The 24,922-nt window shown below is 46.2% G+C and overlaps 7 protein-coding genes across 12 annotated transcripts; 3 read left to right on the top strand and 4 right to left on the bottom strand.

Annotated features, from left to right (window-relative positions):
- Positions 1 to 400: 400 nt before the first annotated feature.
- Positions 401 to 6,038, bottom strand: LOC128255202 (tripeptidyl-peptidase 2). The gene is given in 13 exon segments (XM_052984775.1): positions 401 to 892; positions 953 to 1,283; positions 1,345 to 2,340; positions 2,403 to 2,514; positions 2,574 to 2,696; positions 2,698 to 2,738; positions 2,793 to 2,998; positions 3,065 to 3,221; positions 3,287 to 3,408; positions 3,852 to 4,406; positions 4,654 to 5,203; positions 5,260 to 5,596; positions 5,750 to 6,038. Coding segments are annotated over 13 exon segments (4,068 nt in total). The 5' UTR covers positions 5,915 to 6,038; the 3' UTR covers positions 401 to 519.
- A 766-nt stretch (positions 6,039 to 6,804) lies between these two features.
- LOC128255220 (cGMP-gated cation channel alpha-1) lies at positions 6,805 to 8,304 on the top strand. Of its 2 annotated transcripts, none has more exons than XM_052984800.1 (3): positions 6,805 to 7,036; positions 7,214 to 7,300; positions 8,129 to 8,304. In XM_052984800.1, exons 1-3 carry the CDS (start codon positions 6,938 to 6,940, stop codon positions 8,294 to 8,296), a joined length of 354 nt encoding a protein of 117 aa, XP_052840760.1. In that variant the 5' UTR covers positions 6,805 to 6,937; the 3' UTR covers positions 8,297 to 8,304. The 2 variants fall into 2 exon arrangements, with proteins under 2 accessions (XP_052840760.1, XP_052840761.1); XM_052984801.1 differs by lacking the exon at positions 8,129 to 8,304 and adding an exon at positions 7,937 to 8,048 and having other exon boundaries at positions 6,823 to 7,036.
- Positions 8,305 to 8,598: 294 nt separating this feature from the next.
- On the top strand, positions 8,599 to 11,691 carry LOC128255205 (tyrosine-protein kinase transmembrane receptor Ror2). The gene is given in 6 exon segments (XM_052984779.1): positions 8,599 to 8,739; positions 8,741 to 9,043; positions 9,619 to 9,898; positions 9,970 to 10,043; positions 10,045 to 10,213; positions 10,274 to 11,691. Coding segments are annotated over 6 exon segments (2,253 nt in total). The 3' UTR covers positions 11,560 to 11,691.
- A 1,424-nt stretch (positions 11,692 to 13,115) lies between these two features.
- On the bottom strand, positions 13,116 to 17,389 carry LOC128255216 (apolipoprotein D). Of its 5 annotated transcripts, none has more exons than XM_052984792.1 (5): positions 17,280 to 17,389; positions 15,759 to 15,986; positions 13,653 to 13,807; positions 13,519 to 13,591; positions 13,116 to 13,416 (listed from the first exon to the last, which is right to left on the bottom strand). In XM_052984792.1, the coding sequence occupies exons 2-5, from the start codon at positions 15,891 to 15,893 to the stop codon at positions 13,144 to 13,146; spliced, it is 636 nt and encodes a 211-aa protein (XP_052840752.1). In that variant the 5' UTR covers positions 15,894 to 15,986; positions 17,280 to 17,389; the 3' UTR covers positions 13,116 to 13,143. The 5 variants fall into 5 exon arrangements, with proteins under 5 accessions (XP_052840752.1, XP_052840753.1, XP_052840755.1 ...); XM_052984793.1 differs by having other exon boundaries at positions 17,194 to 17,379; XM_052984795.1 differs by having other exon boundaries at positions 17,158 to 17,379.
- A 378-nt stretch (positions 17,390 to 17,767) lies between these two features.
- LOC128254790 (peptidyl-prolyl cis-trans isomerase FKBP8) lies at positions 17,768 to 19,791 on the top strand. Its single transcript, XM_052984090.1, is given in 7 exon segments — positions 17,768 to 17,923; positions 18,042 to 18,260; positions 18,262 to 18,558; positions 18,616 to 18,698; positions 18,756 to 19,065; positions 19,126 to 19,356; positions 19,418 to 19,791. Coding segments are annotated over 6 exon segments (1,212 nt in total). The 5' UTR covers positions 17,768 to 17,923; positions 18,042 to 18,047; the 3' UTR covers positions 19,496 to 19,791.
- LOC128254789 (cystathionine gamma-lyase) lies at positions 19,679 to 21,868 on the bottom strand. The gene has a single exon (XM_052984089.1). The coding sequence runs from the start codon at positions 21,767 to 21,769 to the stop codon at positions 20,588 to 20,590; it is 1,182 nt and encodes a 393-aa protein (XP_052840049.1). The 5' UTR covers positions 21,770 to 21,868; the 3' UTR covers positions 19,679 to 20,587.
- A 386-nt stretch (positions 21,869 to 22,254) lies between these two features.
- LOC128254871 (exocyst complex component 3) lies at positions 22,255 to 24,766 on the bottom strand. The gene is given in 3 exon segments (XM_052984220.1): positions 22,255 to 23,644; positions 23,708 to 23,754; positions 23,757 to 24,766. Coding segments are annotated over 3 exon segments (2,214 nt in total). The 5' UTR covers positions 24,679 to 24,766; the 3' UTR covers positions 22,255 to 22,399.
- Positions 24,767 to 24,922: the final 156 nt, after the last annotated feature.

The following is a 24,922-nucleotide window of genomic DNA, read 5'->3' on the forward strand; positions in this document are numbered from 1 at the left end:
TTATTATGAGTTAATTTGCTGCTACGGATTTTCGGTTCTACGACTTGATCGTCCTGTCGATGTTTTGGATGCCCTTTCCAGCCATTTTTTGTTCGTTGTGGTGTATGTAATACTAAAACTAGCTCGTGCCTCGATTTCCGGCCAATCTGTTTCACTTCTTTTGATCCGCGGGAAGTGCGACATGGTTGCGGATTCTCCCAAAAGCAGCAGGAACAGGAACCCAAGTATCAGTAATTGTAATGCGTACATTCTGAGCGTAAGAAACGAATTAAATCATTAAACCTATCTTCAATGCCATGAGCACGAAACGCTCTTATCAATAAGTAAATAAAATGCTATATATGTAATTACAGAGTTATATATAATTTTGATTGTAAAATTCGTCAAAATAATGTTACCATTTCAAATTTCAGTTAATAGCATTTATTCATATACATATTGGTTATTTTAGATACAAAAAACAATGAGCGCATCGAAGCGTGAATATTTGTTGTGGGTCTACTGCTTGCGGATCGGCGTTCAGAACAAACGGAAGCTGCTGGGGAAGGCGGTGATCATCATGCGGTTGATGACCGTCCGGATGTGCTCGTGACCCAGGGCGCCATTGATGGCGGCCAGCTCCTCGAAGTGATCGCGGGTGCGCTTCTCCTCGATCAGCTTGACCACGAACTTGTACATGCGACCATAGTGGGCATTGGCATAGGCGTGCCACAGGGCGAACTGAATGGCCTTTGTGTCGTTGGCATCCACAAACTTGATTATCTCCGTGTACAGATCGTTGATCTCGGCCAGGCGATCCTTCACGCAATCATCCAGAACGGCCAGCTTGGCCAGGGCGATACCCTTCTTGCTCAGGGCCTCGATGAGATTGTTCTTTTGCTTGTCCATGTTTCTAAGGAGGGTACACATTAAAGTTACAAAGAACATTTTGGTAAACAATTACCCAACATACGTCTTTATCTTTGCTGCATCGGATCGAGTATCGTTCTTGAGGCCGTAATACGAGAGCAGTGCCTCGACATCGGTCTCCTGGATCACCTTATCGGCCAGCTTGACAATGCGCTCCAGGGCGCTGCGCATCTTCTTCTGGTCCTCCCTCTGCTTGTCGGCACTCTCTCCACCCTCCGGCGGGGGAGATGTCTTTTGGGCATTGGCGAACGTCAGCGGCAGTTGCACCTTCAACTGGGTGGACTCGATGTTCTGGATGAGCAGCAGGTTGGCCGGCAGGTGCTTTGGATGGGCAGCCACCACCTCGTTGTAGATCTTCTCCGCCATTTCCAGCTCTGAAAGACAGACATACGTTTGAATATATAAGCTTAAAAGGTAATCTCATAATCAACATACCACACTTGGCGATGTGCGAGCACTGGAAGTCGCGCAAGCTTTCGGCATAATCGTCGGCATTGGCCTTGCCCTTTTTGGGCGAAGCGGGGCTGGCATTGCTGTCCACCGGCGGGTCGCTCTGCACCGTGACTCCATCGCCGGCAGCGGGATTGTTCACCGAGGTGGCTGCCTGGGGAGTGGCCGGAGCCTTCGGTTTGGCTGCATTGGCAGCGACGGCGACGGTTGCTGCTGCTGGGGATCCTGCAGCATTGGATCCGTTGCTGGATCCGTTTGTGTTCGCCTTCTTCTCTGACGGATTTAGTATGTAGTTGAAGGGATGCAGGGCCACGCGACGTGCGGCCTCGTCCTGAGGGAATACCAGATTGCCGCTCAGCCAGGCGCACTGGGCGGGCAGATTGGCCTTGGTGAGCCGCTCCTGGGCAATGGGGGCGATGTACAGCACCCGGGTGGAGCCTCTCAGCAGGCCAGAGACGAACTTGCGGCCGCCCACAATGCATTGGTTGTAGTTCTCGTAAAGGTCGAGAGCGAGCATGTTAGTAAGCTTAAAGGCGGCCACCAAATTGGCCTCCGAGATCTTCTCCAGCAGTTCGCGCTTCTCGTGCCGCACCTGCAGTCGCACGGTATAGTCGCCCTTTTCGAGCTTTGTGAAGAAGGTGTGCGAGTGGGCGTCGCCGGTGGCGACCAATGCCTTGTTCGCATCAAACAGCATCCACATCTGGGACTCGAACTCTGCCTCGTACAGCATGTCGTTGAAGATTGGGGCATAGAGGGCCACCTCCGCGGGCTTGGCCACGTTCAAGTTGAAGACCAACAGGTTCTGGTACACCTGTCGACCGTCTGGGATCACGTCTCGGGTGGCACTTAGCGGCGAGATCTTAGCCTCGGTGGGCTTCAGCACCACAGCGGCGTTTTTCAACTGCAAGAGCGGCTGCAAGTCCTCCGAAACCAAGGACTCAACCTCCAGCTTGTGAATGCCCCTTCCGGCATGCATAACATCTGCAGAGTATCAGATTTGTGAGATCAATGCTGCCATTGGACACTTTGCTACAGGCACTTACAGGCATTGGGGTTGTGGGCTTCAACTCCACGGAAGAGCAGACTGTACTTCAGGTGACTCTGGCCATAGTTGGACCAATACTTGGCAATGCACAGCTCCAGAATCTTGCCAGACTGCAAAATTTTTTAATCGTTAGAGAAATTCAGGGAGCAGAATAGTTCGAATTACTCACCTTAACCTTGAAAACCATGGTGGCTTCGTGCTCCGAACCGACTGGCACGATCTTCATGGTCTCCAGCTTGCGGCAGGATTGCTTGGGAAGCAGCTGGTTTGTGTGAACGAAAAACTTGCCAACTGTCCTTGCCACGATTGGGATCGGTGATGCGCATGCGCAGCTCTGCAAGTGTGGAATTAGTAACTTAACAGACATTTTTGGGAGCAGCACACTTACCCGCCCAAGTGGCGTGTTCCGGCACCAGGATAAAGTCTCTTTGAATTGTGTTTGGCTGGAACTCTACGCTATTGTCCCCCTTGGTGGAGGCGGGTTCGAACACGGGCTTGCTGTGGTCAGACTCCAGCACATGGGGCTGCACCACTGTGACGGGAATCTCGAAGAGGGCACCCTTCTGCACACAGTCCGTGTCGTAAGCACGAATCCTAGATTATACATATTATTCAGATTAACAAAGGGAAACATTTCGGGATGACATTTCGACTACTTACACGGCGCTGTGGACGCCTGGCTGGAGGCCAGTTGGATCAATGCGCACCACAATGGAACGGATGCCGTAGCTGAGGTCCAGGAAAGCTCCACATTGCACCCAGGTCTGCGAGGCAATGAGATTCAGACGCACATTGTAGTTGAACTTGTCCTTCGGATCTAGGAAGGGAACGAAAGGTGACAGCTGCAATGCCAATTACCAATTACCAATGTTATCTACTGACCCGCCTCCTTGTCGTTGAAGAAGATCGGCTCAATGTTCACATTGTAGTCGATGAACCTGCGCTGCACGCCTTGGCGCAAATGGATACCCTTGGCCTGGTTGTTGCCCACGCGCACGGAGAACCTAAGGAATTAAATTAAATCCAAAAGAAAGCGATGAGTTAGGCGGATAATACAATTTAGTAATATGTACTACATGTACTACAAAATGACCAACAACATTTTTGTGTTCTATTGTCAAAATTTTTAATGTTTGCAAACAAAAGTGATATGCTATCAGCTTATAAAGGGTGCATTAAAATTTAGAACCGGAAAGCTTTTATATCATATACCTGATAAGCTTGCAATCAGAAAAAGTGGGATATTTGCAATTGCATTTTAATTGTTCATCCATTAAAAAAGATTATTAAACCAGAAATAACAACCGGTATTATTGCTCAGGTTCATACAAATGCTAAGTCGATTTTGGTCGCGTATGAATGTTCACTAATGATACCGGTTTCCGCAAGCTACTTTCTATTGCAATTACTAATCCCCCGATTTGATTTCTCTCTAAACAGAACTCACCTAAGCATATTGTCCTTGGACTGCCGGTGCTCCATCAAATGCTCGAAGGCCTTCTCCACATTGAGCAAGCCATGGCCCTGGGCAAAGGGATCCACGTAGCCCAGTTTGGTGGCAGTGACGCTGATCGCCCGCTTAATACTGTACGGCGAATACTCGATGTTCTGTTGCTTCAGTCCGGAGATGAGCAGCGCCACGGCGCCGGCCACATGGGGTGCCGCCATACTTGTGCCATTCATCAGCTGCGACTTGCTCATGGTGAACTGCGGCACGGACGCAATGGCACCGCCCGGAGCGCACACGGTCACGCCTTGGCCGCCATCGATGCAGGGATCGCGCGATGTCCAGGTGTACACGTTGCCGGGCAGCTTCTCACGCATCGCGTACTCGGCCTCCATCATCTGGGGCGAGACGTAGGCGCCCACGCCGATCAAACTGGGCTGGCTGATGTCCGGCGGAGTGCCCACGGTGCAGAGGGCCGGTCCATGGTTGCCGGCCGAGGCCACCCATACCACGCCGTACTTGTTGACCACCTCGTTCATCAGGGCCCCAATGCGGCTGCAAGAGATTGGAGATAGAGATTAGGACTCTTTTTCGAGCAATGGTTATCAGAAAGCGGAGTGTGTCGGCTGGAATGTGTCGGAGACAAGAGGACTGCAGTGTGTGAGTTTTCGGATTTCACATGTCATTTACCTCGACGCACTTGTCTTCTTTCTTCTGCGACGCATTTCTTCCGACCCAGACCCACTAAAAAACATCCACAATTCTGGGATTAGCTGCCGCCAGGTCATTCACACTTGCTTACCCGGAATTCGACCAGTTGGCGTGCTCCCCATAGCTCATGTTGATCACGTCGATGCGCTTGCCATCGCGGCACAGCTCCATCACCTTGGTCATGGCCCGCACCAGCGCTGTTCCCGTCTCCATGGAGCCCAGCCGGCCATCGCCGATGGTCATCGACACGATCTTGGCATTCGGCGCCACGCCATCCACATCGCGGGAGCTGTGGTTACCGCTGGCAATGGACGAGACGTGGGTGCCGTGGGGCGAGCACATGCCCACCACCTCTAGCACGTTGCCCTCGTCATGGACGTTCACGGACACGGAGAGGAAGTCGTCCACGTTGCGGGTCTCGTGCGTACGCGAGTACTCGCCGATGCGCAGGGCTTGCTCCAGATCGCCCTGCTCCGTGGTGTCAATGATGGTTAGCCAACCGTTGGCTGTGGGGAAGAGGATGCAGTCGTAGGACGTCTTGATGTCGCCGTACACTTTCTCGTAGCTGTTGAGCATCTCCAGCTCGAAGTCAAGGTTCTCCTTAACTATCTTCTTTTCCCAGGGCAGCTTAGAGGCCTCCCCTGTGATGGCAATACATTGGTTACTCGGTTGCAGCAAAGGCATGGACTAGTCTCACCTGGATTTTGTGACTCAAACTCGACAATCTTGCGACTGGCGTTGGCAGTGGCTATTTTGTGCGGCTTGTCCCAGTGCTTCAGCTTGGCCTGGGCCACGATGTTGTTCCTTATCTTGGAGGGCACCAGATCACTGAAGCTCTTGAGGCCAACACGCACTGACTTGTCCGGATCCGTGTTCAGGGCCATCAGTTCTGGGCTCAGTTTGAGCGTGTTGCCGGACAGGCCCTTCAGACTGCCACCCTCGTCCGGCGTCACCTTCTTCTTCATGTCCACGTCCCCGCATCCGGAGCAGTCGTACCGCTCGATCACTTTAACGGTGTGTCCGTCGCAAAGCGTCTGGTTGGGAGATGAAAAAATAGGTCAAATGCGAAGCAGGTGGAAAACGGAATGCGGAAGAAAAACAGAAATGAAGGAGACACAAGGAGGACCAATACAAGGAGCACCAGTTAAAGGCCGGTACAAAGCGTCTGCAAAAAAGTGCCAACTCACCTCGAGTCCCGTTGCCCGGGGATCTACGCCGGAATCGAAGATGGCTATGGTGACGTCGCGTCCGTCGTACTCCGGGTACTTCTGCAGGAAGTTGAGGACCCCCGTCTCCGCCTTGGGCACCAGGGCGCCCGTGGGAAATGATTCGACAATTCCGCTGGTGGCCATCTCCACTGATTCGTCGGTCTTGTTGTTGTTCTTGTTGTTGCGGTCGGAACTCTGTGCGAATTCCTTGGTCACTGTTAATGGAGAATTGTAGGACCGAGACTTGAGTGCAAAAAAATGGCAGATACACCGCTAAATATACCCGGAAAATACACAACTGAATTGAACGAAATACGGTCACACACATTATATTTTACACTGACATTTTTTAAAACGTCTTTTGTTGTTGAGAAACACATTTTTTGATTTTTCTAATAAGAATGAATAAATACTTACAGTATAATTGGAAAACTGTATTTAACTTTCAAAATTATTTTTAATTGTTAAATTAATTATTATCATTCAGAGCAGAACATATTATGATATTTACAATAATTAAATTAGCAAATAAATGTTTTATTCGGGAGTATATAATATTGTTAGAGCAAAAAACCGCGAGTTTTATATGCATTTTTCTTTTCAATTCTAAATTTTATATTTTTGTCGGATTTATTTGAACAACATTATTTTATTTTTTGGAAACCAATTATGTTTCATTAATAAATAACTATGTTGTTTGCGGTTGAAGTTAATTTACAATTTTTTGCAATCCTTAATTGTCAAATTATATTATGGTCATAGTTTTTATTTGAACAAAATTATTTTTTATTTGGAAACCAATTATGTTCATGGTTGAAAAAAACTCGATAAATTCCAAGGTAAATAAATAAATCTTTAGTTATTAATTATTATTATTAGAAAACAAAATGCAGTAATAATGAAAAGCCACATATAGCAGGGTTATGTTAACCCCCAAAATATGAGTAAACTATTAAATTAAATGATCACTGAATTTTTTGATATCAAAGTAGCAGAGTGAATCCATGTCACTGTTATTTTGTTATCGCTACTGTGACATCTCTAATCCGATTTCCTTGTTTAGTATATTTTTTTAAGGGGCCTCTGTATATTTTAACGGTCGAGCGGCGGTCACACCTGGTGTCGTATTGTGGAAAATATCATAACAAAAACCTTTTCCCCGACAATATGTGGTTCGAAATCCTACCTGGCGCCGTGATCATCACCACGCTCCTGTCGGTGCCCATATACGCCATGTACGGCCTGCAGAAGCTGACGATCGGCAATGTGAGTTCCAGGGTCGTCTTCTGGCCCAGCAGCTCGAAATTCTTATATAACCGTAGCTGCCTGTGCACCAATCGAAATTTGTTTAACATTTTTCAACTACGCACCTGCCGCAAGGAATCTTATTCGATAAAGGACACTTTCCGGTACACTTTCTGATATTTTTCGTTTGCTTTACAGGCTTTCCGGCGCAACATGGACGAGCGTTTCGGCCGAGTTATGTACCAGCGCGATTTCCGACTGACCGACAATCCCTACAAGATGAACGTAAGTGATACTGCTACAGTCTGGACTGCTTACAACTAATCTATTTATGTGTTTCCCCGATTTTCGGCCATAGTTTCATTATCGCTTGCACTAATTTTCAAACACACTTGTTAAATGGGATTTGGTTATATTTTACGTTATATTTTCAAGTGCGTTGTATATTTATTAGTTTATTTTTATTGTTTTCGCTTTTCATGTATAACTTTTCTTAGATCCCTAATTAATTAATTTAAAATTGTATTTCTTAAACTCAAACAGTGTTTCTGTCAACACTCATTACTCTTATTAACACTTCTGTCATTTAAACAATTTCTCTAATTTCTAGTATATTCGTGTTTTTTTTTTCCTGCATTTTTTTGTTTTTTTTTTATCTATCTTTGTTTTATAATGCTCTTGTCTGTTTTTTAATTCTAATCTTAAGGAATTAAAACTAAAAATGTTTTTGGTGCATTAAATTTCTGGCATGATTTCTATTTCATTTTCTAAAAACAAATTTCAAAAACTAAACATTTTAATTAACTGATTCATCTCCATCCATATTTGTTTATATTAAACATTTATCCACTTTTGCACGTCCATCCTCATAGTTTAAAGAACAAATATGCTCAATACAGAATCGTCCTTATTTTATTGCAGGGTCTGGATGCCATACCGGATGAGAAAACTAAATAATTTGAATTAAGTAAAGTTTTCCGTTTAAGCTTAAGTGCAAAAGTGAATAAACGAAACGTTTAGTTGGGAAGTCGAATTGCTTGTTTCTGAGTTTTTCTTGTAGTGTTTTTCAGAGTTCTTGCCCGCTCAGGTGTGTAAAGCCCTGTTTCTTTTTAGGGACTTGAACAAATTCCCGATGAGGAGGAGGACAAGAAGGATCAAAGGGACCAAAATGAGGACCTCGATGATCCTGTGCTGTTAAAGAAAAAGCAAAAAGAGCGCAAGCTAAAGGAAAAACAAGAGGAAAAACAAAGGAAGGAAGAGGAGAAGCAGCAGAGAAAGTAGTAGAAATATATAAACAAACATTTCGGCTGTGAAGTTCGTTCCCCGTCAGAATAAAGGACTTTCGTCCTTTGCCGCGCATTTAACAACCCTGTTCTCGTGTCAGGAAACCACCCCTAAGGGGGAACTACGGGTGGCGAAACATCCCGTCGTCAGCATTTTGTGGTATTCGGTGAAAAGGCGTCGTCGAGTAGTGAGCGCGCAAATAAACAAATATTTTACCGGATAATTTTGGTCTTCTACTCTATATAATCTTTTAAATTCAGGATTCTGTCTTCCTAGACTAGTGTAATCCAGTGAAATGGATGTCCGTAAGATATTCGCTTGAAATCGGTGTTGAAAACAAGACATACACAGAAAACACAGCCATGGCTGCCGGGCAATGGGTGGGGGTGGGGCTGGGGGTTGAGCGGGTGCTTCGGGGACCCGGGCTCAAAAGGGCAGCCAAGCCTGGCTGCCCTGGTGCTGTGCGTGTTTCTCCTAACCAGCGCCACGCACGCGAACTCCCTGAACGCCATCGAGGAGCCCGTCACCCGGCGCCACCACCAGCGGCATCACGAGCGGGAAGCGGGGAGGAGAACGGCTACTTGCGCTCCGTACAGCGGCAAGGTGTGCAAGGAGTACCTCACCGGCCAGGTGTGGTACAGCCTAGAGGACCCCACCGGCGGCTGGAAGAACGAGCAGGTGACCACGGCGCTGTGGGACGAGCTCATCTCCGATCTCACGGGTCTGTGCCGCGAGGCAGCCGAGGTGAGTTGGCACTTAAGACGGTTCAAAAATATAGGATTATAGGATTATACTTCCGCAGTAGAAATATTTCAAGAAGTTATACAGTACTATTCATAAAATGTCATACATCATTCTGTATAAGTTATTAGAAAATTTCTTTTTCTAAAGTTCTACCCAGTTTACTACATTAAATTCGAAACCTATAAAGTGTATGTTCTTTATCATGTATTCTTGATCAGGATCAATAGCCGAATCGATCTAGCCATGTCCGTCTGTCAGAAAACACCTTATGAATTTAGAGATATCGGAAGCTGTAGAAGCTTATGATAAGGGATCTTATATTTAGAGTCTAATTATGCACACGCAGCGCAAGTTTATAATTTTAAAAACTCTTGAGTTAAATTTTAGACAAAGATTATTAAAACTTAAAATAATCCATAGTAAATATTGATAAACCTATTTATAAACGTCATCTTAAAGTGGTATAATTTTGATTTAAAAGGTTAAATAATTCAAGATGATTTTTGCTTGTAGGTCTGTTTAAGCCCCCAATAAATCCTTAGTAAATTAACATTACTTACCCCAATCACCTACAGAAAATGCTCTGCGCCTATGCCTTTCCCAACTGCCACATGGAGGGTGGACGAGCCGTGAAGGCTCCTCTCTGCTTCGAGGACTGCCAGGCCACGCACCTGCAGTTCTGCTACAACGACTGGGTGCTCATCGAGGAGAAGAAGGAGCGCAACATGTTCATCAAGAGCCGTGGCCACTTCCGGCTGCCCAACTGCTCCGCCCTGCCGCACTACAACGCCTCCATGCGGCGACCCAACTGCTCCTACATTGGTCTCACCGAACTCAAGGAGTCGGAAGTGAGCTGTGAGTCCTTACTATCTGGAATAACCCCATGAATCTCCTTTAATACAATATTAATCCCCATCCCTCCATAGATGACTGCCGCAATGGGAACGGGCGCTTCTACATGGGCACAGCAAACGTGTCCAAGTCAGGCATTCCCTGTCAAGCGCTGGGACACCCAGTACCCGCACAAGCACTTCCAGCCTCCCCTGGTCTTCCATCAGCTCCTGGAGGGTGAGAACTACTGCCGCAATGCTGGTGGAGAAGAGCCGCATCCCTGGTGCTACACAGTGGATGAGTCTGTGCGCTGGCAGCACTGCGATATACCCATGTGCCGTAAGTCTAGATCGATCTTCCTAACTATATCTCCATCTAACACCTTTAATGCATTTTTAGCTGACTATGTAGACCCCAATGCCGGCGATTTAAACACACCCATCAAAATGGAGAAGTTCTTCACACCATCGATGATTTTCCTGCTGGCTGGGATTGGTTTCGTGGCCATCGTGGCCCTGCACCTCATGATCCTGCTTGTATACAAGCTGTCCAAGCACAAGGACTACTCCCAACCGCCGGGAGCGGCCACCGTCGATTGCAGTGTGTCCATGCGCGGCGGAGGAGAATGTGGCGGCGGTAATCTGAACACCAGTCGGGAAACCCTCGGAGGCAATGCCAATACCAACACGCTGGCCAAGTGGGGCACCATCCGGAGCACGGCCACGGTGCACAGCAACTGCGTGGCTCTCACCACGGTGACCAGTATGCCAGACGCGAAGGGCTCCAAGCCGAACGCCCGCCTGGAGAAGCTGGAGTATCCACGTGGCGATATAGTCTATGTGAGATCCCTGGGGCAGGGAGCCTTCGGTCGGGTCTTTCAGGCCAGAGCTCCAGGGCTGGTACCCGACCAGGAGGACCTCCTGGTGGCCGTGAAAATGCTCAAGGACGACGCCAGCGATCAGATGCAGATGGACTTTGAGCGCGAGGCCTGCCTGCTGGCCGAGTTCGATCATCCCAACATTGTCCGGCTGCTGGGCGTGTGCGCCCTGGGCCGGCCCATGTGCCTGCTGTTCGAGTACATGGCACCCGGCGATCTCAGCGAGTTCCTGCGCGCCTGCTCGCCATATGCTACCCACCAGGCGCCGGCACGGGATCGCCTGCAGCTGAACGAGCTGCATCTGCTGCAGATGGCCGCCAACATTGCGGCAGGAATGCTGTATCTGTCGGAGCGCAAGTTCGTCCACCGGGATTTGGCCACGAGGAATTGCCTGATCAACGAGCATATGGCTGTGAAGATCGCCGACTTTGGGCTCTCGCACAAGATCTATCTGCAGGACTACTACAAGGGTGACGAGAATGACTTCATTCCGATCCGCTGGATGCCGCTGGAGAGCATCCTGTACAACAAGTTCTCGCTGGAGTCGGATGTGTGGGCCTACGGCATCTGCCTGTGGGAGATCTTCTCCTTCGCCCTGCAGCCGTACTTCGGGCTGACCCACGAGGAGGTGATCAAGTACATCAAGGAGGGCAGTGTGCTCGGCTGTCCGGACAACACGCCGCTCTCCGTCTACGCGCTGATGCGTCGCTGCTGGAACCGCAAGCCGAGCGAGCGTCCGGGATTCGCCGAGATCAACCACTGCATCCAGCACAGCATCGCCGAGAGCGAGTGCAAGGCGATGCTCTAGGGGATTGAGTCTGGCGAAGACAACGAAGATAATCCGTGTACCACAGAACGATCGTCCGCCGTCTTCCGGGGCATCCAATAGAACCTTATATAGACACAAGGGTGGCTGTGGAATTCGTAAAGGGGAATGTCATATTTGTATGAGTTTTAAAAGAAGCTTCCTATTTTATTGTATCTTAGTTGACATTCCTAGAGTACAATTTTTGAATTCCACCCGCCTTTATACACTTTATACACTCACTTTTATACTCACCAATGCATATTGATTTGAATTAGCGCACTAGGCGAGATCAGAGGGCAACAGGATTGTGATTAAGTTAGTTTAAAGCCCACTCCATATCGTTAAGCAATCGCTCCAGAACTAAGTCTCTCATTTGATGCTTCCTCACACATCTCGTTTAACTCGATCCAGACACTATTTTGATATACCCTGATATATACCCTCTGATCTATTGGTCACCAATCGAATAGTCTGCCACAACGAACGCACATCAACGTCTCGTACTCATATCTAGTCTATAGTTTAAGTTTATCAATATGCGCATATGTAGATTGCATTTTAATGGATTCATTTCAGACTAGAAACTAAGCACTGCCTTCGCAGCACTCCACAAAGATCAATGATCACTGATCACTGATCACTGGGTCCTGGACAGACAGGAACCAGGAACACCGGAGACCATCAAAACAATAAGTTATTTGAGATATGGAATATTTAGAGAACTGTCTACAGCCCGAATTTCTGGGTAACTTTACATAATCATTGTAACTAAAACAAAACAACGTGTTGATTGTAATTTGTATAAATAAACCATCCATAACCGTATCGCATCAGCAGTAGTAGTAATTGTAGTAGTAGTTATCGTAGTAGCAACGGTTGTAGGTCGCCGGATAAGGAACGGGCACAGGCACGGGAAGAACTCCTCCGTAACCGACATATCCACCGTACCCGCCATATTCCACCGTATCTACCATATCCGTATGGCCGCCCACCGCGGAAACCTCCGGGGGGTCCGCCCCTGAAGCCTCCTCCACGGCCTGGTCCGCCAAATCCTGGACCTCTTCCTCCTCCGAAGCCCCCTCCTCGTCCTCCACCAAAGCCGCCGCCTCGTCCTCCACCAAATCCGCCGCCTCGTCCTCCGCCAAAGCCGCCGCCTCGACCTCCTCCGCCATGTCCTCCTCCTCCACCACCATGTCCTCCTCCACCACCTCCGCCTCCTCTAGCTTCCGACATGGGCCAGTGGATGATTAGAAGAACTACGCACAACCAGATCCACAATGGGGACATCTTCTCCAGAACCTTATCGATTCGTTGGTCAATCACGACTAAGTTCAGATCGTTGGGCAGTTCTGTTTATTGCCAACTAATTAGGACAACCACGTTAATTGCCAATGCGAGCATGAGTTCATATTATATATTGAAAATCCCCGATCGAGTTACTCTTATTTGTCTCTGTATTTGCGTTCACACTCCTCCGATATCACAGCAGCCTAAGTGATTAGGCATCAAATGGAATTTGTTCCTTAACCGAATGAACTTAAATATATATTGATGATGAGGGGGATGAGCCGGTAAAGGCGCCTTTTACAGCGCCTCTGGGCAGTTTTTGTTTTTGCTGATGATCAGCCTCTCCGGATCCAGGGACAGTCGTTTCAACACATCGTACACCTTGGAGCGGATGTCCACCTCGAAGTCCCGACCACGTCCCAGGATCCAGATCTGGTCGGAGTGACCCAAGGAGCCGATGCTGCCGCAGGACCACAGGATGGCGAAGTTATCGTAGTCCGTGTAGAGAACCTGGTACTTTCCAGAGCCAGGGAGCAGTCTGGCAATTACCTCCGGAAAACGGGTGGTAAACTAGGGAGGTAAACAACGTTAGATTAATATGTAACAATACGGACTATAAAATAATCAAATAGTGGATAATTTCGATTTCTTTGTCTTTGGAAGATACCATACCTTAAAATCCATAATGGAAGATCGACTATTTTCCGGCGTCGCATAGCCAATGTTAACATTAGGATTACCAGTTCTAAAAGAGTGAATTAAAAATACAAAGTACGATATTTTGTTAAAGGATTTGAGCTACCTACATGCGGTTGATGTTTTTGATGGCCACAGCCAACTTAAAGTTGGCGAATTTGGATAGTTCCGCCTTGTTGTAGGGCTCAAACTGAAAGGTGGTGCAGCCAGAGGCGATTTCTGGAAGGTAAAAGGAGCGCTCCACCTCGAACCAATGGCCCAGGACCTGCAGGAGAATAACAAATGGATCCTTTTCAATAATAACTTACAGAAAATTGTTTTAATACAAGTTAAATTCGGTTTAAACACACCGATTCCTAACAGATATAGTTATATTATAATTCCATATGCAGTCAGCTCTTTCTACTTATTTGCAGGGTAAACACAATGTAGTGTATTTTTCAACCACATGTTAAACATGTTTACCCTCTTTTCTTTCCAGTTAAAGCCATTGTCTCTTTGTTTTCCAACTGCCTCATCAGAATTTATACCATGCCTTCGGCACATGGAGTGCAACTAGAATCATCTGGCCACCGTAAACCTGAAACCTGAGAAACCTTTCTTGGACTTGGCACGCTTTGTCACCCAGCGTTTCTCTCGGCCAAGAAACACTTAACTGGGTTACTAATTCAGCCCCCCCCCCCCCTGCCATTCAACCACCACTTAACCCAAACAATGCGTAAAACGTAAACATTTTGGGAACTGGTTTTCGACTGCTAACCCATTGAGGAGAGTCGCACTTTTGGCAGCAGCCCATCTTGCAGTTCAAAGTCGCAGGGCGCCGCATCGGATTTAATTACGGCCGACGACGATCCGAGGTCTTTGCCCCGGATCAAAAGTGGGCGTTGGGGGCGGGGACGATGGCAAATGGTTTAATTCACGCCTGTCAACAGCTCAATTGGATGATGTGCCACATAATGCGAATCACAGATACATATGTATCTCAAACGGCCAATTATGGTGCATTATCATTTATGCAAATCAAGGCTCAATCAATTTAATTTGAGCGGCTAAAGTGATTGAGCCAATTTTCTAGTCTATGATCTCAAATATGCCGCTTAGCTGTCGAGGTTTTATAACAGAAACCACTATTTAGTTTAACAAAAAAAAAACTACACTTAAATTCCACTTATGAATTCTAAGAAATATAATAACTTGAATTTAGTTGAAATACCTTAAAGGCTTATGAAATTTCACTCTGTTTTCACTTTTGAATTCTTGGAACTGGTGAGAAAATTCACACATATTTTTTTCTTTACTTTTAAAGATACATTTTGAAGTTACAGAAAAAGAATTTGTGGCTTGACTCTAACTATCTATCCTAGATGACCCTATATTTGCTTTCTCAAAAATGCCGTTTTTATGTCGTAAGTGATGTCAATTTCAAATTTAAGTTAGGAATGTTTGACTGTAATTCACTATGTTGTCCTTGGCATGCCCATGTGTGAGCATTGGTACTGGTTGATTTACTTCTTTATAAACTAAGTGGCTTGTTTACCATCGGACAGGCCATAAAGCTTTTGTGCCTCTCGTCTCCTTCTGTAAAACTGGTTTGCATTTTACACGGCGGATCGAATTTGGTGGCCTTAAATTGGTTCAAGTTCATCTTATGCACAATCCACAAAATGAAGAAAGGTCTTCGGCTTCGACCGCCGCCTTGTGCTAATTAATCGAAGATGTGACACGTTCAAGATGATGGCCAATAAGTGATGACTTGCGGATTTTACAGTGCATCTCAATGTTGTAAGGACAGTTAAAATCCACAGACATATTAGGAGATATAATATCTATATCCCCTCTAATAAGGAATATTAATGTGCTTGCCGCTACAAATTTGTTCAATAGTCTTATCTATTCAGGTCTGAGAAATTGCTTTTTTATTTTGTTTTAGTGAATAAAGTTGTATTACAAGGTAGTTATTTAAATACAACTTGCAATCCTTGGCAATAGATACATAATTCGACTCTTAAGTGTTATCATTTGATGATGAGTCATTGTAAACTTAATCTTGAATGATAAAGCCAAAACAAAGTTTATGAAAACACATCTTTGTATATTGTATTCAGAGGATTCTAAGACTAATTCAATTTTACTAATATCTAGATCGTTTGAACTGTGAGCTAAGTTATACTAACTATATATGAGTTTCCGGTTTGAGGGGTCAGCTACGAACTTACCCGACTCATATTGAACTTTGGCATCGATGGGTAATTCGGGCAACGTCCAAATCCGTAGGCATTTGCTCCAGCGAATGTTAGTGATAAAACTCCGGACAAAAGCCAAACACTTGAGACAAGTGACTGTCTGCCCATAATTGTTTGTGTGGATTTGTATTTTTGTTTTTGTTTTAGTTCACTTTGAATATTTGGCACTTAAAGCGGCAGAATTGGCACAACAGCACCTAACTAGACAGAGTGGAATTCGAAATCAGGTAATTTTCATTGAACTCGGCCGTATTTACTTGGCTCTGTGCACAAAGTGATTTCCGATTCGATGGGTTCACTTGGCCAACGAACTATGGATCAACATTTAGATGTACATTTCCTTAAAGTAACCGCGATCGGTATTGTCTGCCCATTGGTATTCCGGATGGGAAGTGTGCGATAATGAAAACGTGCTGTCTACCGGCTTTGGGGAATGGGATTTGGGAACACGAATGTACCTGGCCAAATGGACGAGTGGAGGAGTGGATGACTGGCCAAGAAGAAGTGAAAACCAGTAGCGGCGGCGCTGTTTAATTATTTGTGATATTTATTTTGGTTTTGGCTCGTGCCCCACCGACCAGCGAGCGAGTTACGTAAAAGAAAAGCCAACATCAATATGCAGCTTAAAACAGGTTGCTCCACCGATTTTCGCACACACCAAAAGATATTGCGCATTGCAAAAAGCGGGTAAAAGCGAAAATACCTAATCGAGGAAATACTGGGATGCAGATGCAGATGCATATGCATCAATTGTGTCATGGAGTTAGTCGGGTGCATTGCTCGATTTATCTACGAAAGTATATAAATATATATATGGGTTCGTTCAGGCGTATCAAGTTCAAGACAAGTAGGAAGTCGGTTGGTTTTCTTTTCACGACTATTACCGCATGTGGAAAATAACCAATAAATATTTAATAAATAGATAGTGATGTGAAAGGTACGCTTGCTTATAAGCTATAACATAATACTGTGTATAGCTACAATCTTTGGATTACTTTGAATCTGTTATCAGAAAATCAATTTCAGAATTTGAATTTAATCTACGAAGAAAATGTTATGAGTGGATTGTATAATATTTGAAATCTTGTAGCCTACTCAAAGCTAACTTCGAAACTTTTTTTGAATATCTGTAAATTTTAAATTTTAAAGTTTCAAATCATACAGTAATCGCCATATTAGCATGAAAACTAGATTCTTTTTGTTAATTAAAGGTACAAGGTAAGGTATAAGATACTCAAAACCAGTACCTGGACTTGCACCCCGGTACACCCAAACAGAAACTTCCCATCACTATCAATAGAAAGAGTGTTAATTTCACAGCAAATCGACAACAGCAAGTGGCACAAAATAAGCCAAGGCAATTGCAAAATACTCTTGTTGTCCAGCTGATTTCACTGTGTACACATACAAGTGCCCGTTTCGTTTTGAGTTTATGTTTTCTGTGCAGCATGCACTGGCATTGTCATAGATTTTCTTTGTAATCCCTTTGTTTACATCGTTTTTTGCGGTGTTCTTTGCCTTTGCGGTTTTTATCTCGTCAAATTCAATTTCGAAAAGCGGCTGAAACGCGGATCGTTCACATTGAACCGCTCGCGGCAACCGTTGAAAAGAAACTGAATGTGAATTTGAATTTAATTCAATTTCAATTTTCTCTTTGCATATGGTCACACTATCTGACGTCGGTTTTGCCAATCGATATTTTTCAGTGGATGAAAGAAGATAGAAGAGTACAAAAATTAAAAATGTGTACAAAAAAATACCTCTTTGTAGAAATTATATCATATATAAACTTTTACATATTCTTTTTAACATTCTTTTTAAATTTGGCTTTAATGCATTTTTAATCATATAACCTTATCGAGTTAGCTTTTTCTTAAAATATTTGTCAAATAGTCTTGTATGTTAGTTATTTGTATATTTTTTCTACAAGTGTTTTAATTATAACGATATTTTCCAGTCACAGTGACGCGATCGAAAAAAGTTGTCCACCTTTAGCTGACATCGATAGCTGGCAGTGAAATGCCAAAGGCCGTATAATTTTTTTTCTTTTCCTTGTAATTTTCATGTCGTATGTTGCTTTTGAAATCAAATTAAACCTTTTTTGTTACTGAAATCCGCGACCACAGTCAGTTACTGCCGTAAGTAGGGATTGCGGCTGTCAGGCTGACCAGCAAATGGAGCCCATTCATACGACATTGCCTTTGCCCTTTGTTCAGAGTTCCACTCATTTACACACTTTCGCCTCGCCACCCGTAGGTAAATATGGATACGGAGAAGTCTAGCAGCAGCTCCTTCGAGGACCTGACCAATGCCGAGGACACCAAGGACATCCGCAAGGTGGCCGCGGAGGAGGCCGCCTCCGGAGATGGAGCAGCACCAGCGGCTGGTCTGGATGAAGATAAAAGGGCGGCGCAGGAGGATGCCGAAGAGCAGGCCGAGATTGAGGATGAATGTGATATACTGGGCAACAAGCAGCTTAATAAAACGCACAATCAAGAAGGCGCCAGGGGATGTAGACAGGCGACCTCTGCGCGGAGAACTGGTCACCCTGAACTTCACCGGCAAACTGGACAACGGCAAGGTGGTCGAAGAGGAGAAGAACTTCCAGTGCCACGTGGGCGACTACGAGGTCGTCCAGGGACTGGACATGGTGGTTCCGATGATGCAGGTCGGCGAAGTGGCCCAGGTCAGCGTGGATCCCCGCTTTGGCTACGGCTCCATCGGACTGAAAAAGGATGGCGAATCCGAATACCTGGTTCCACCCGATTCGCATGTAAGTTTGACCTCTCAATCTCTTTAGGAGCTACTCTAAATGATTTGATTTTTTCAGCTTACCTACGAAATAGAGCTTTTGGATATCAAATACGAAGATTTTGCGGACCTCAAGAGCTTTGAAATACTGCGCAAATACGGGTATGTGATGAAGGGTCATCTGTTTGGGTACACCTTTTAACTAAAACACCTTTTTAGCACCCGCAAGAAAGAACGCGCCAACTTCTTTTACAAGCGCTTGGAGTTCACCACCGCCATTCACCTATACAGACGTGCTCTTGACTTCCTGGACAACCGAGACGGGGATCCGGAATCGGAGTTTGACAAGGAAGACCTAGAGCTGTCGAACAGTGACACGCAGGCCTTGTTGGAGGATCGGTTGATAGTGTACAACAATCTGGCCATGACTCAAATCAAAATCGCCGCCTTCGACGCAGCGCTGCAGTCTGTGGAGCACGTCCTGCGGTGTCAGCCAAACAATTCCAAGGCCTTGTACCGCAAAGGCAGGGTAAGTGATTAGATTAAATATTAAGGTTTCCATAAATTAACTCCCTGGATTCCCCTACAGATATTGGAGGGCAAAGCCGACACTCAGGGCGCCATCAAGCTGCTGCAAAAGGTGGCCACTCTCGAACCCGACAATCGTGCCGTTCAGTCCGATTTGGCCAGACTCTTCATTAAGGCTCGTCGCGAAGAGCACAACGAAAAGGAGATGTATCAGAAGATGCTGGGCCAGGCCAAGAAAATGGAGCAGAAGACTGCCACCAGGCAAAAGCAGCCCCTTGTGGACAACTCCAAGGTAAGAAACCTGCAGAAAATTTGACCAAAAATGATGATTAATCTCAAACCTCTCCTTACAGCTTAAGCTGCTGGGCTATCTGATGGGTTCAATATTAATTGGTGTAGCTGGCGTCGCTATTTATCGTTACAAGTACTAAGGACATGCATTGCACATGAACTACTGGTTACTTTAAGCAATTGAAATGCATTTTTTAAGGATATATATAAAAGGCAAAATTATGAATGTTGGAAAGCCGCAGTTGCTTACTATAACGATATGGCAATGGCTCTTGTTGTACATTTAATACTATGCACACTTCACAATAGTATGTATCTTTCAAATGATATGGTTTTGGATATCGTACATATAATGTTAAAGCTTAATTTTATTCAATTACATTCTGTCAGACAAGTACCGGGAATTGTTTAAATAAACACACTGTTCTCCTCATTATATGACAGCCTCATCCTTTTTATGTAACTTTTATAATTAACTATTTCAAACACTTTTTAAATGGGCCAAAGTTAATTTAGTTAAAACACCATCTGTACCCAATCACACCATATTTATGAACTAACAAAAAGTCGTAAAGCAAACCGAAAGACCATTTGGGGAAGCAATGATTTCGATAAGCAACACTGATTATAAATCCCACTTTGGAAAAAGTTTAATAAAGTGTGTTTTGATTGGATCTATATATTTTTCTGGCTTTTCTTTATTACATAAATATTAACTTCTCAAGTAAAAATCTTCGTAATCTGAAAGGTTAACAAACTTTGTTGTTAATCAAAATCGGAACATCCGTTCTTTTGACTTTCTTCTATCGCAACTTAGAACGATTTGTGACACAGCGAAAATAAATTTGCTGATTCATTGTTTGTATATACTATGGAGTAATCGACATGGCTATGGATGTTTTTTGGATTTTTCAAGGCTGTAGCTATGGGGGGTCATGAAGGCAAAGCTTCGGAAAGTAGCGTATCTCTTATAAGAATTTAGACATTTAACTGACTTTGAATCAATAACAGCAATATAAAAAAGAATTGTATCAGTTACTAACTATGGCTGTAAAGTATATACAAGATATGTAATTAGTTTGCTGCAGTTCCCTTTTTATTATCATTCCTAACTAATTCGTGACAGAATAAGTATTTAATATCAAATCATACTCTTTGAGACAAAACACTTTTATTGGGTGGGTAAATATACAAATTCAAAATCCTGAGAAAATACATGTGATGTGAGGGACTTAGGCCTTTGAGGCGACTTCGAGGGCCTGCTCCAGATCCTTGATCAAATCCTCGGCATCCTCCAGGCCAACGGACAGGCGGACAAGGCCGTCGGTGATGCCCAGGGTCTTCCTGTCCTCCGCTGGCACCGAGGCATGGGTCATCACGGACGGAAGCTCCGCAAGACTCTCGTATCCGCCCAGACTCTCAGCCAGGGCGAACATCTTGAGGGCCTTCAGGAACGCGGTGGAGTGCTTCAGCTCACCCTTGATGTAGAAGGAGAAGACGCCGCTGTAGCCGTAGGTCTGCTTCAGAGCGATCTCGTGCTGCGGATGCGAGGGCAAAGAGGGGTGCAGCACCTTCTCCACGAACTGGTGACTGTCCAGGAACTTGGCGACCTTCAGGGCATTCTTCTGGTGCTGCTCCATGCGCAGCGACAGGGTCTTCAGACTCCTGTTCACCTGGTAGCAGTCGAATGGCGACGGCACAATGCCCGCCGCGTTCTGCAGGAACTTCAAGCTGGCGTAGAGCTTCTCGGAGTTCATGGTGATGCCACCCATGACCACGTCCGTATGGCCGTTCATGTACTTGGTCATGGAGTAGCAGACCAGGTCGGCGCCCAGCTCCAGGGGCCGCTGGAAGTAGGAAGTCAGGAAGGTGTTGTCCACGGCCAGGATCAGATCCTCCCGGACGCCATGGACGAGCTTGGCGATCGCCTCGATGTCGGCCACCTTGATCAGCGGATTCGTGGGCGACTCGATCCACACCAGCTTGGTCTCCGGCTTGATGGCCGCCTTGATAAGGTCCAGCTTGGTGGGATCCACAAAGGTGGCGCTGATGCCCAGACGGCTGGCCACCTGACGGACCAAACGGTTGGTTCCGCCGTAAACATCATCGCCCATGATGATGTGATCGCCGCTGCTCAACATGGTCAGCACAGCGGTGGTGGCTCCCAATCCCGACGAGAAGACCAAGCCGTACTTGGCGTTGTCCAGCGCAGCGAAGCACGTCTCCAGCACCGTCCTGGTGGGATTCCCGCTGCGGGAGTACTCGTAGCCCCTGTGCTCGCCCGGAGCATCCTGCTTGAAGGTGGTGCTCAGCGATATCGGCGGGATCACGGACGCACTCTTCCACTGCTCGGGGCTCTGGCCGGAGTGGATGGACTTGGTGGCGAAGCCGCTGGGCTGGACTCTGTAGCTCATCTTGTCTGGGGACGCGGATCGTACGGAACTGACACGTGTAGAGATCGGTCGCGAATATATATACTCCTGCCGTATGTTATCGCCTAACCAGTGCTGGAAAATCGCCATTTCGACCGTTACAACACTGGCCAAGGGCGGTTCTTTCACCGGAAGTGCAGCCGCTTTAGCTATTTAACGGTCAAAAGATTCAAAATACAGGCCAAATACATGCCTGAATATTTAAAATTTGAATCTTTCACATAAGTTATAGAAAAACTATTGATTAAAAAGCATACATTTAATAAAACAAGACAACTAATAAATAATTATTCAATTAAGTTAATTTAAATTAATTTATGTTTTTCATTAATACATTTTTATTGTATTCTGAATACGATTTAAAAAAGTTGTATATATTTGTTAAGAATACATTTGTATTGTATTTTTAATACAGTTTTTTTTTTAAGTTTTCCATTCTATTAAATGATAAATATTATGAGTTAATATTTGTATGGTTAATAAAATAATAATTTATTCATTGATATTGATACATTACATTATATGCATAGATATTACAATCCCAGTTTAGGAGTATACACGATACTAACAAAAATAATAATGCGGAATGGGATGGGGGTTGGACTCCAGTGCCTACCACAGTTTGTCGCTAAATACGATCTCCTTGAAGATGCAGTCCTGTTTGGCAATGCTGACCATAGCCTTCTTCGACTTCATGGCATCCTGAACCTTTTCTCGCACTTCGGCCGCCTTCACATCGTTACGAATGTAGAAGAGGCGCACCAGGTGGTCCTCGTTAAGAGACGGATAACTGCCCAGTAACGTGTGCAAGTCCAGAACCAGGAGCTCTATATCCGAGCTGAGCAGTGCTGATAGCGTGGATATGAGATCTAGCGGAGAGTCGCTCAGGGAAATCTTCGGTGCGATCTTCTCAAAGAAGAGTTTAAACCGCTTGGCCTCTGTTTTGATTTTTCGGGTGATGGCATCGCATTCGACCCGTGGCTTTGACAGCCGCTTGGAGAGCAGAGCCCGGATGTAGCGCTTGGCCAGTAGTTTTTGTGCCTCGTTAATGACCATCTCGAAGTTATTCGGTCGCAGGTGGTTGTAGTCCTGGAAATAATCGTCCAGCGTCACGCAGATTGTGTCCACGGCAATGTTGCTGGCCAGCCACTTGGCGGTGAAGAGATCGTTGAAATGGCACTCCATGTCCAGGAAGGCCTCCTCCAACAGGTAGCTGGCGGCGTGAGCCCGGATTCGCTGGAACGTGGCCAGGAGGCGCTCGAAATCCTCGTAGTGCTCAGTGCGCGACTTTGGCCAGTAGAGCTGCTTCATCTGCTGGGCCAACTCCACCATCTGCTGGCTGTTGTTTACGATGGTGATGATGTAGTGAGTGAAGTACTTAATCTGGTCCCGATTGCGGAAATGGTGGTCCTTCAGCTCGATTACATTTTTCAGGTAAGACTGGCCAAAGATCTCCACCTGCTGGATGCTCATCACCAGCGCCTTGAACGTCAGCTCCTGGTGAATTGTGTTCGTCACTTGCAGGTGCTGATCGATCATCTGGAATATGATAACCGGCGCCGACGTGTGATAGTACTCCTCATCCTGATCCGGCACCGTCTCGGTGAACCACTCCTGCTTCTCCGTCTCTGCGGCCTTGGTCATCCATTCCTGGAAATTGCGCTGCATGTTCTGCAGGTACTCATCCTCCAGCGCCTTGAGATGTTCCGGCCGCAGCAGAGTTCCTATCAATCGATGCACATCCACGTTGAGATCGGGGTGGGACATCAACTCCACGCCCGGGTACGTATGTGTGACCCAGGCCATCATTGATACATATTCGTTGCCCTCCAGACCAGAGCGTACAATGGTGTCCAACTAAAAGGAATAATCTTTGTTTATGGATAATCCTGAAATACAAATATTTTGGTGATTACTCACATAGCTGGAAAGACCCTCGTGATAGAACTTGACGTACTCCCCAAAATATCGTAGTGCGGCGGAAAGCAGGGTACGCACAGAGACTTCACCACGCGTAGATCCTCGAGGATGATTTGGCGCAGGATCTCCAGATCGCGCACCAGCCACATCTTGTTGTCCGCCCGCTCCTCCAGCTTGGAGCCCTCGATGCGCGTGACCACTGACTGCTGCAGCACGTCCATGATCATGCGACGCCACGCCTTCGGTCTTCCGGGCGGCAGGAAGCCCGTGACCTTCTGCTGCTGCAGGGCGAACTGGTCGTTCTTCTCCTCCCGCTCTATGATTCGAAGGGCGGTGACTATAATCGTGGGCTTCTTGCGCAGAGTGTTCAGCGTGCGGCTGAGGATCAGGCGCAGCTTCTTCTCCAGTTCCTGGGACACGGTGTCCACCTTCTCGAAGTGGCGCTTCAACGTGATCTTGTCGGAGGCGTGCTGCTTGGGCTGTTTGTGCAGCTCGTAGAGGAGATCATCGCGAGAGTTCTCCAAATCGGCCAGGCACTGGTGGGCATTGAGCAGCTTGTCGTCCTCGATCAGTGCCATCGTCTTTTGGACGCTGGCGTCCACGTTGAAGATATGCTTCAGGTTCTCCATGGCCGTGGCGTACTGCGAGTGCTTTGTGTTCTCCTCGCGGACGACCTCCAGTGCGTCATAGACCTCGGGCACGCCCTGCAGCAGGCGCTCCACCTCGTCCATTCGGCGCCTCACCTCGCGCACGTCCTGCATGCAGGTCTCCAGCTGCTTAAGACCTACTCTGACACCGTCCAGTTGGCCCTGCATCCCGGTCTTGAGCAGCGCCTCTACGGAGGCCTTCTTTCGGGCGATGCGGTGCCGGTACTGCTCCACCTTCTCTAGTTGACCCGGTCGCTGCAGCATGTTCTGTATGTCCTTGAGCGCCGCCTGGCGCGCCTGCTCTTCCAGCTGCTGCAGATCCATTCTTGGTTTGATTCGATTCGCTCGTCGCTTCTGCTGTTTTTGTTTTTCAATCTTGGTCAGCAATGGAAATGTAAAAGTGTGACCGTATTGAGTTCCAGTGGAAATACACTTTTCAATTACCAAGTAGCTACAGTGCAACGTCGAAAACTAAAACCAGTAATTTTAATTTATTTATATATGAGTGCAAAACTATAAAACATATATTAAATTAGTATACTTCTAAGAAAAATTATATAGTTTGTTT

This window comes from Drosophila gunungcola (genome assembly GCF_025200985.1).
Source record: "Drosophila gunungcola strain Sukarami chromosome 2R unlocalized genomic scaffold, Dgunungcola_SK_2 000006F, whole genome shotgun sequence".
In the NCBI taxonomy this organism is placed as follows: Eukaryota; Metazoa; Arthropoda; class Insecta; order Diptera; family Drosophilidae; genus Drosophila; species Drosophila gunungcola.

Bases quoted from the DNA above. Each gene is read 5' to 3' on its own strand.
- LOC128255220 (XM_052984800.1), top strand. From the start codon at position 6,938: ATGTGGTTCGAAATCCTACCTGGCGCCGTGATCATCACCACGCTCCTG. The intron at 7,037-7,213 runs GTGAGTTCCAGG...TTTGCTTTACAG, and splicing joins AGAAGCTGACGATCGGCAAT to GCTTTCCGGCGCAACATGGA. The intron at 7,301-8,128 runs GTAAGTGATACT...GTTTCTTTTTAG, and splicing joins ACAATCCCTACAAGATGAAC to GGACTTGAACAAATTCCCGA.
- LOC128255216 (XM_052984792.1), bottom strand. From the start codon at position 15,893: ATGGGCAGACAGTCACTTGTCTCAAGTGTTTGGCTTTTGTCCGGAGTT. The intron at 13,808-15,758 runs GTAAGTTCGTAG...ATTCTCCTGCAG, and splicing joins CAAAGTTCAATATGAGTCGG to GTCCTGGGCCATTGGTTCGA. The intron at 13,592-13,652 runs GTAGGTAGCTCA...TCACTCTTTTAG, and splicing joins ATCAAAAACATCAACCGCAT to AACTGGTAATCCTAATGTTA.
- LOC128254789 (XM_052984089.1), bottom strand. From the start codon at position 21,769: ATGAGCTACAGAGTCCAGCCCAGCGGCTTCGCCACCAAGTCCATCCAC.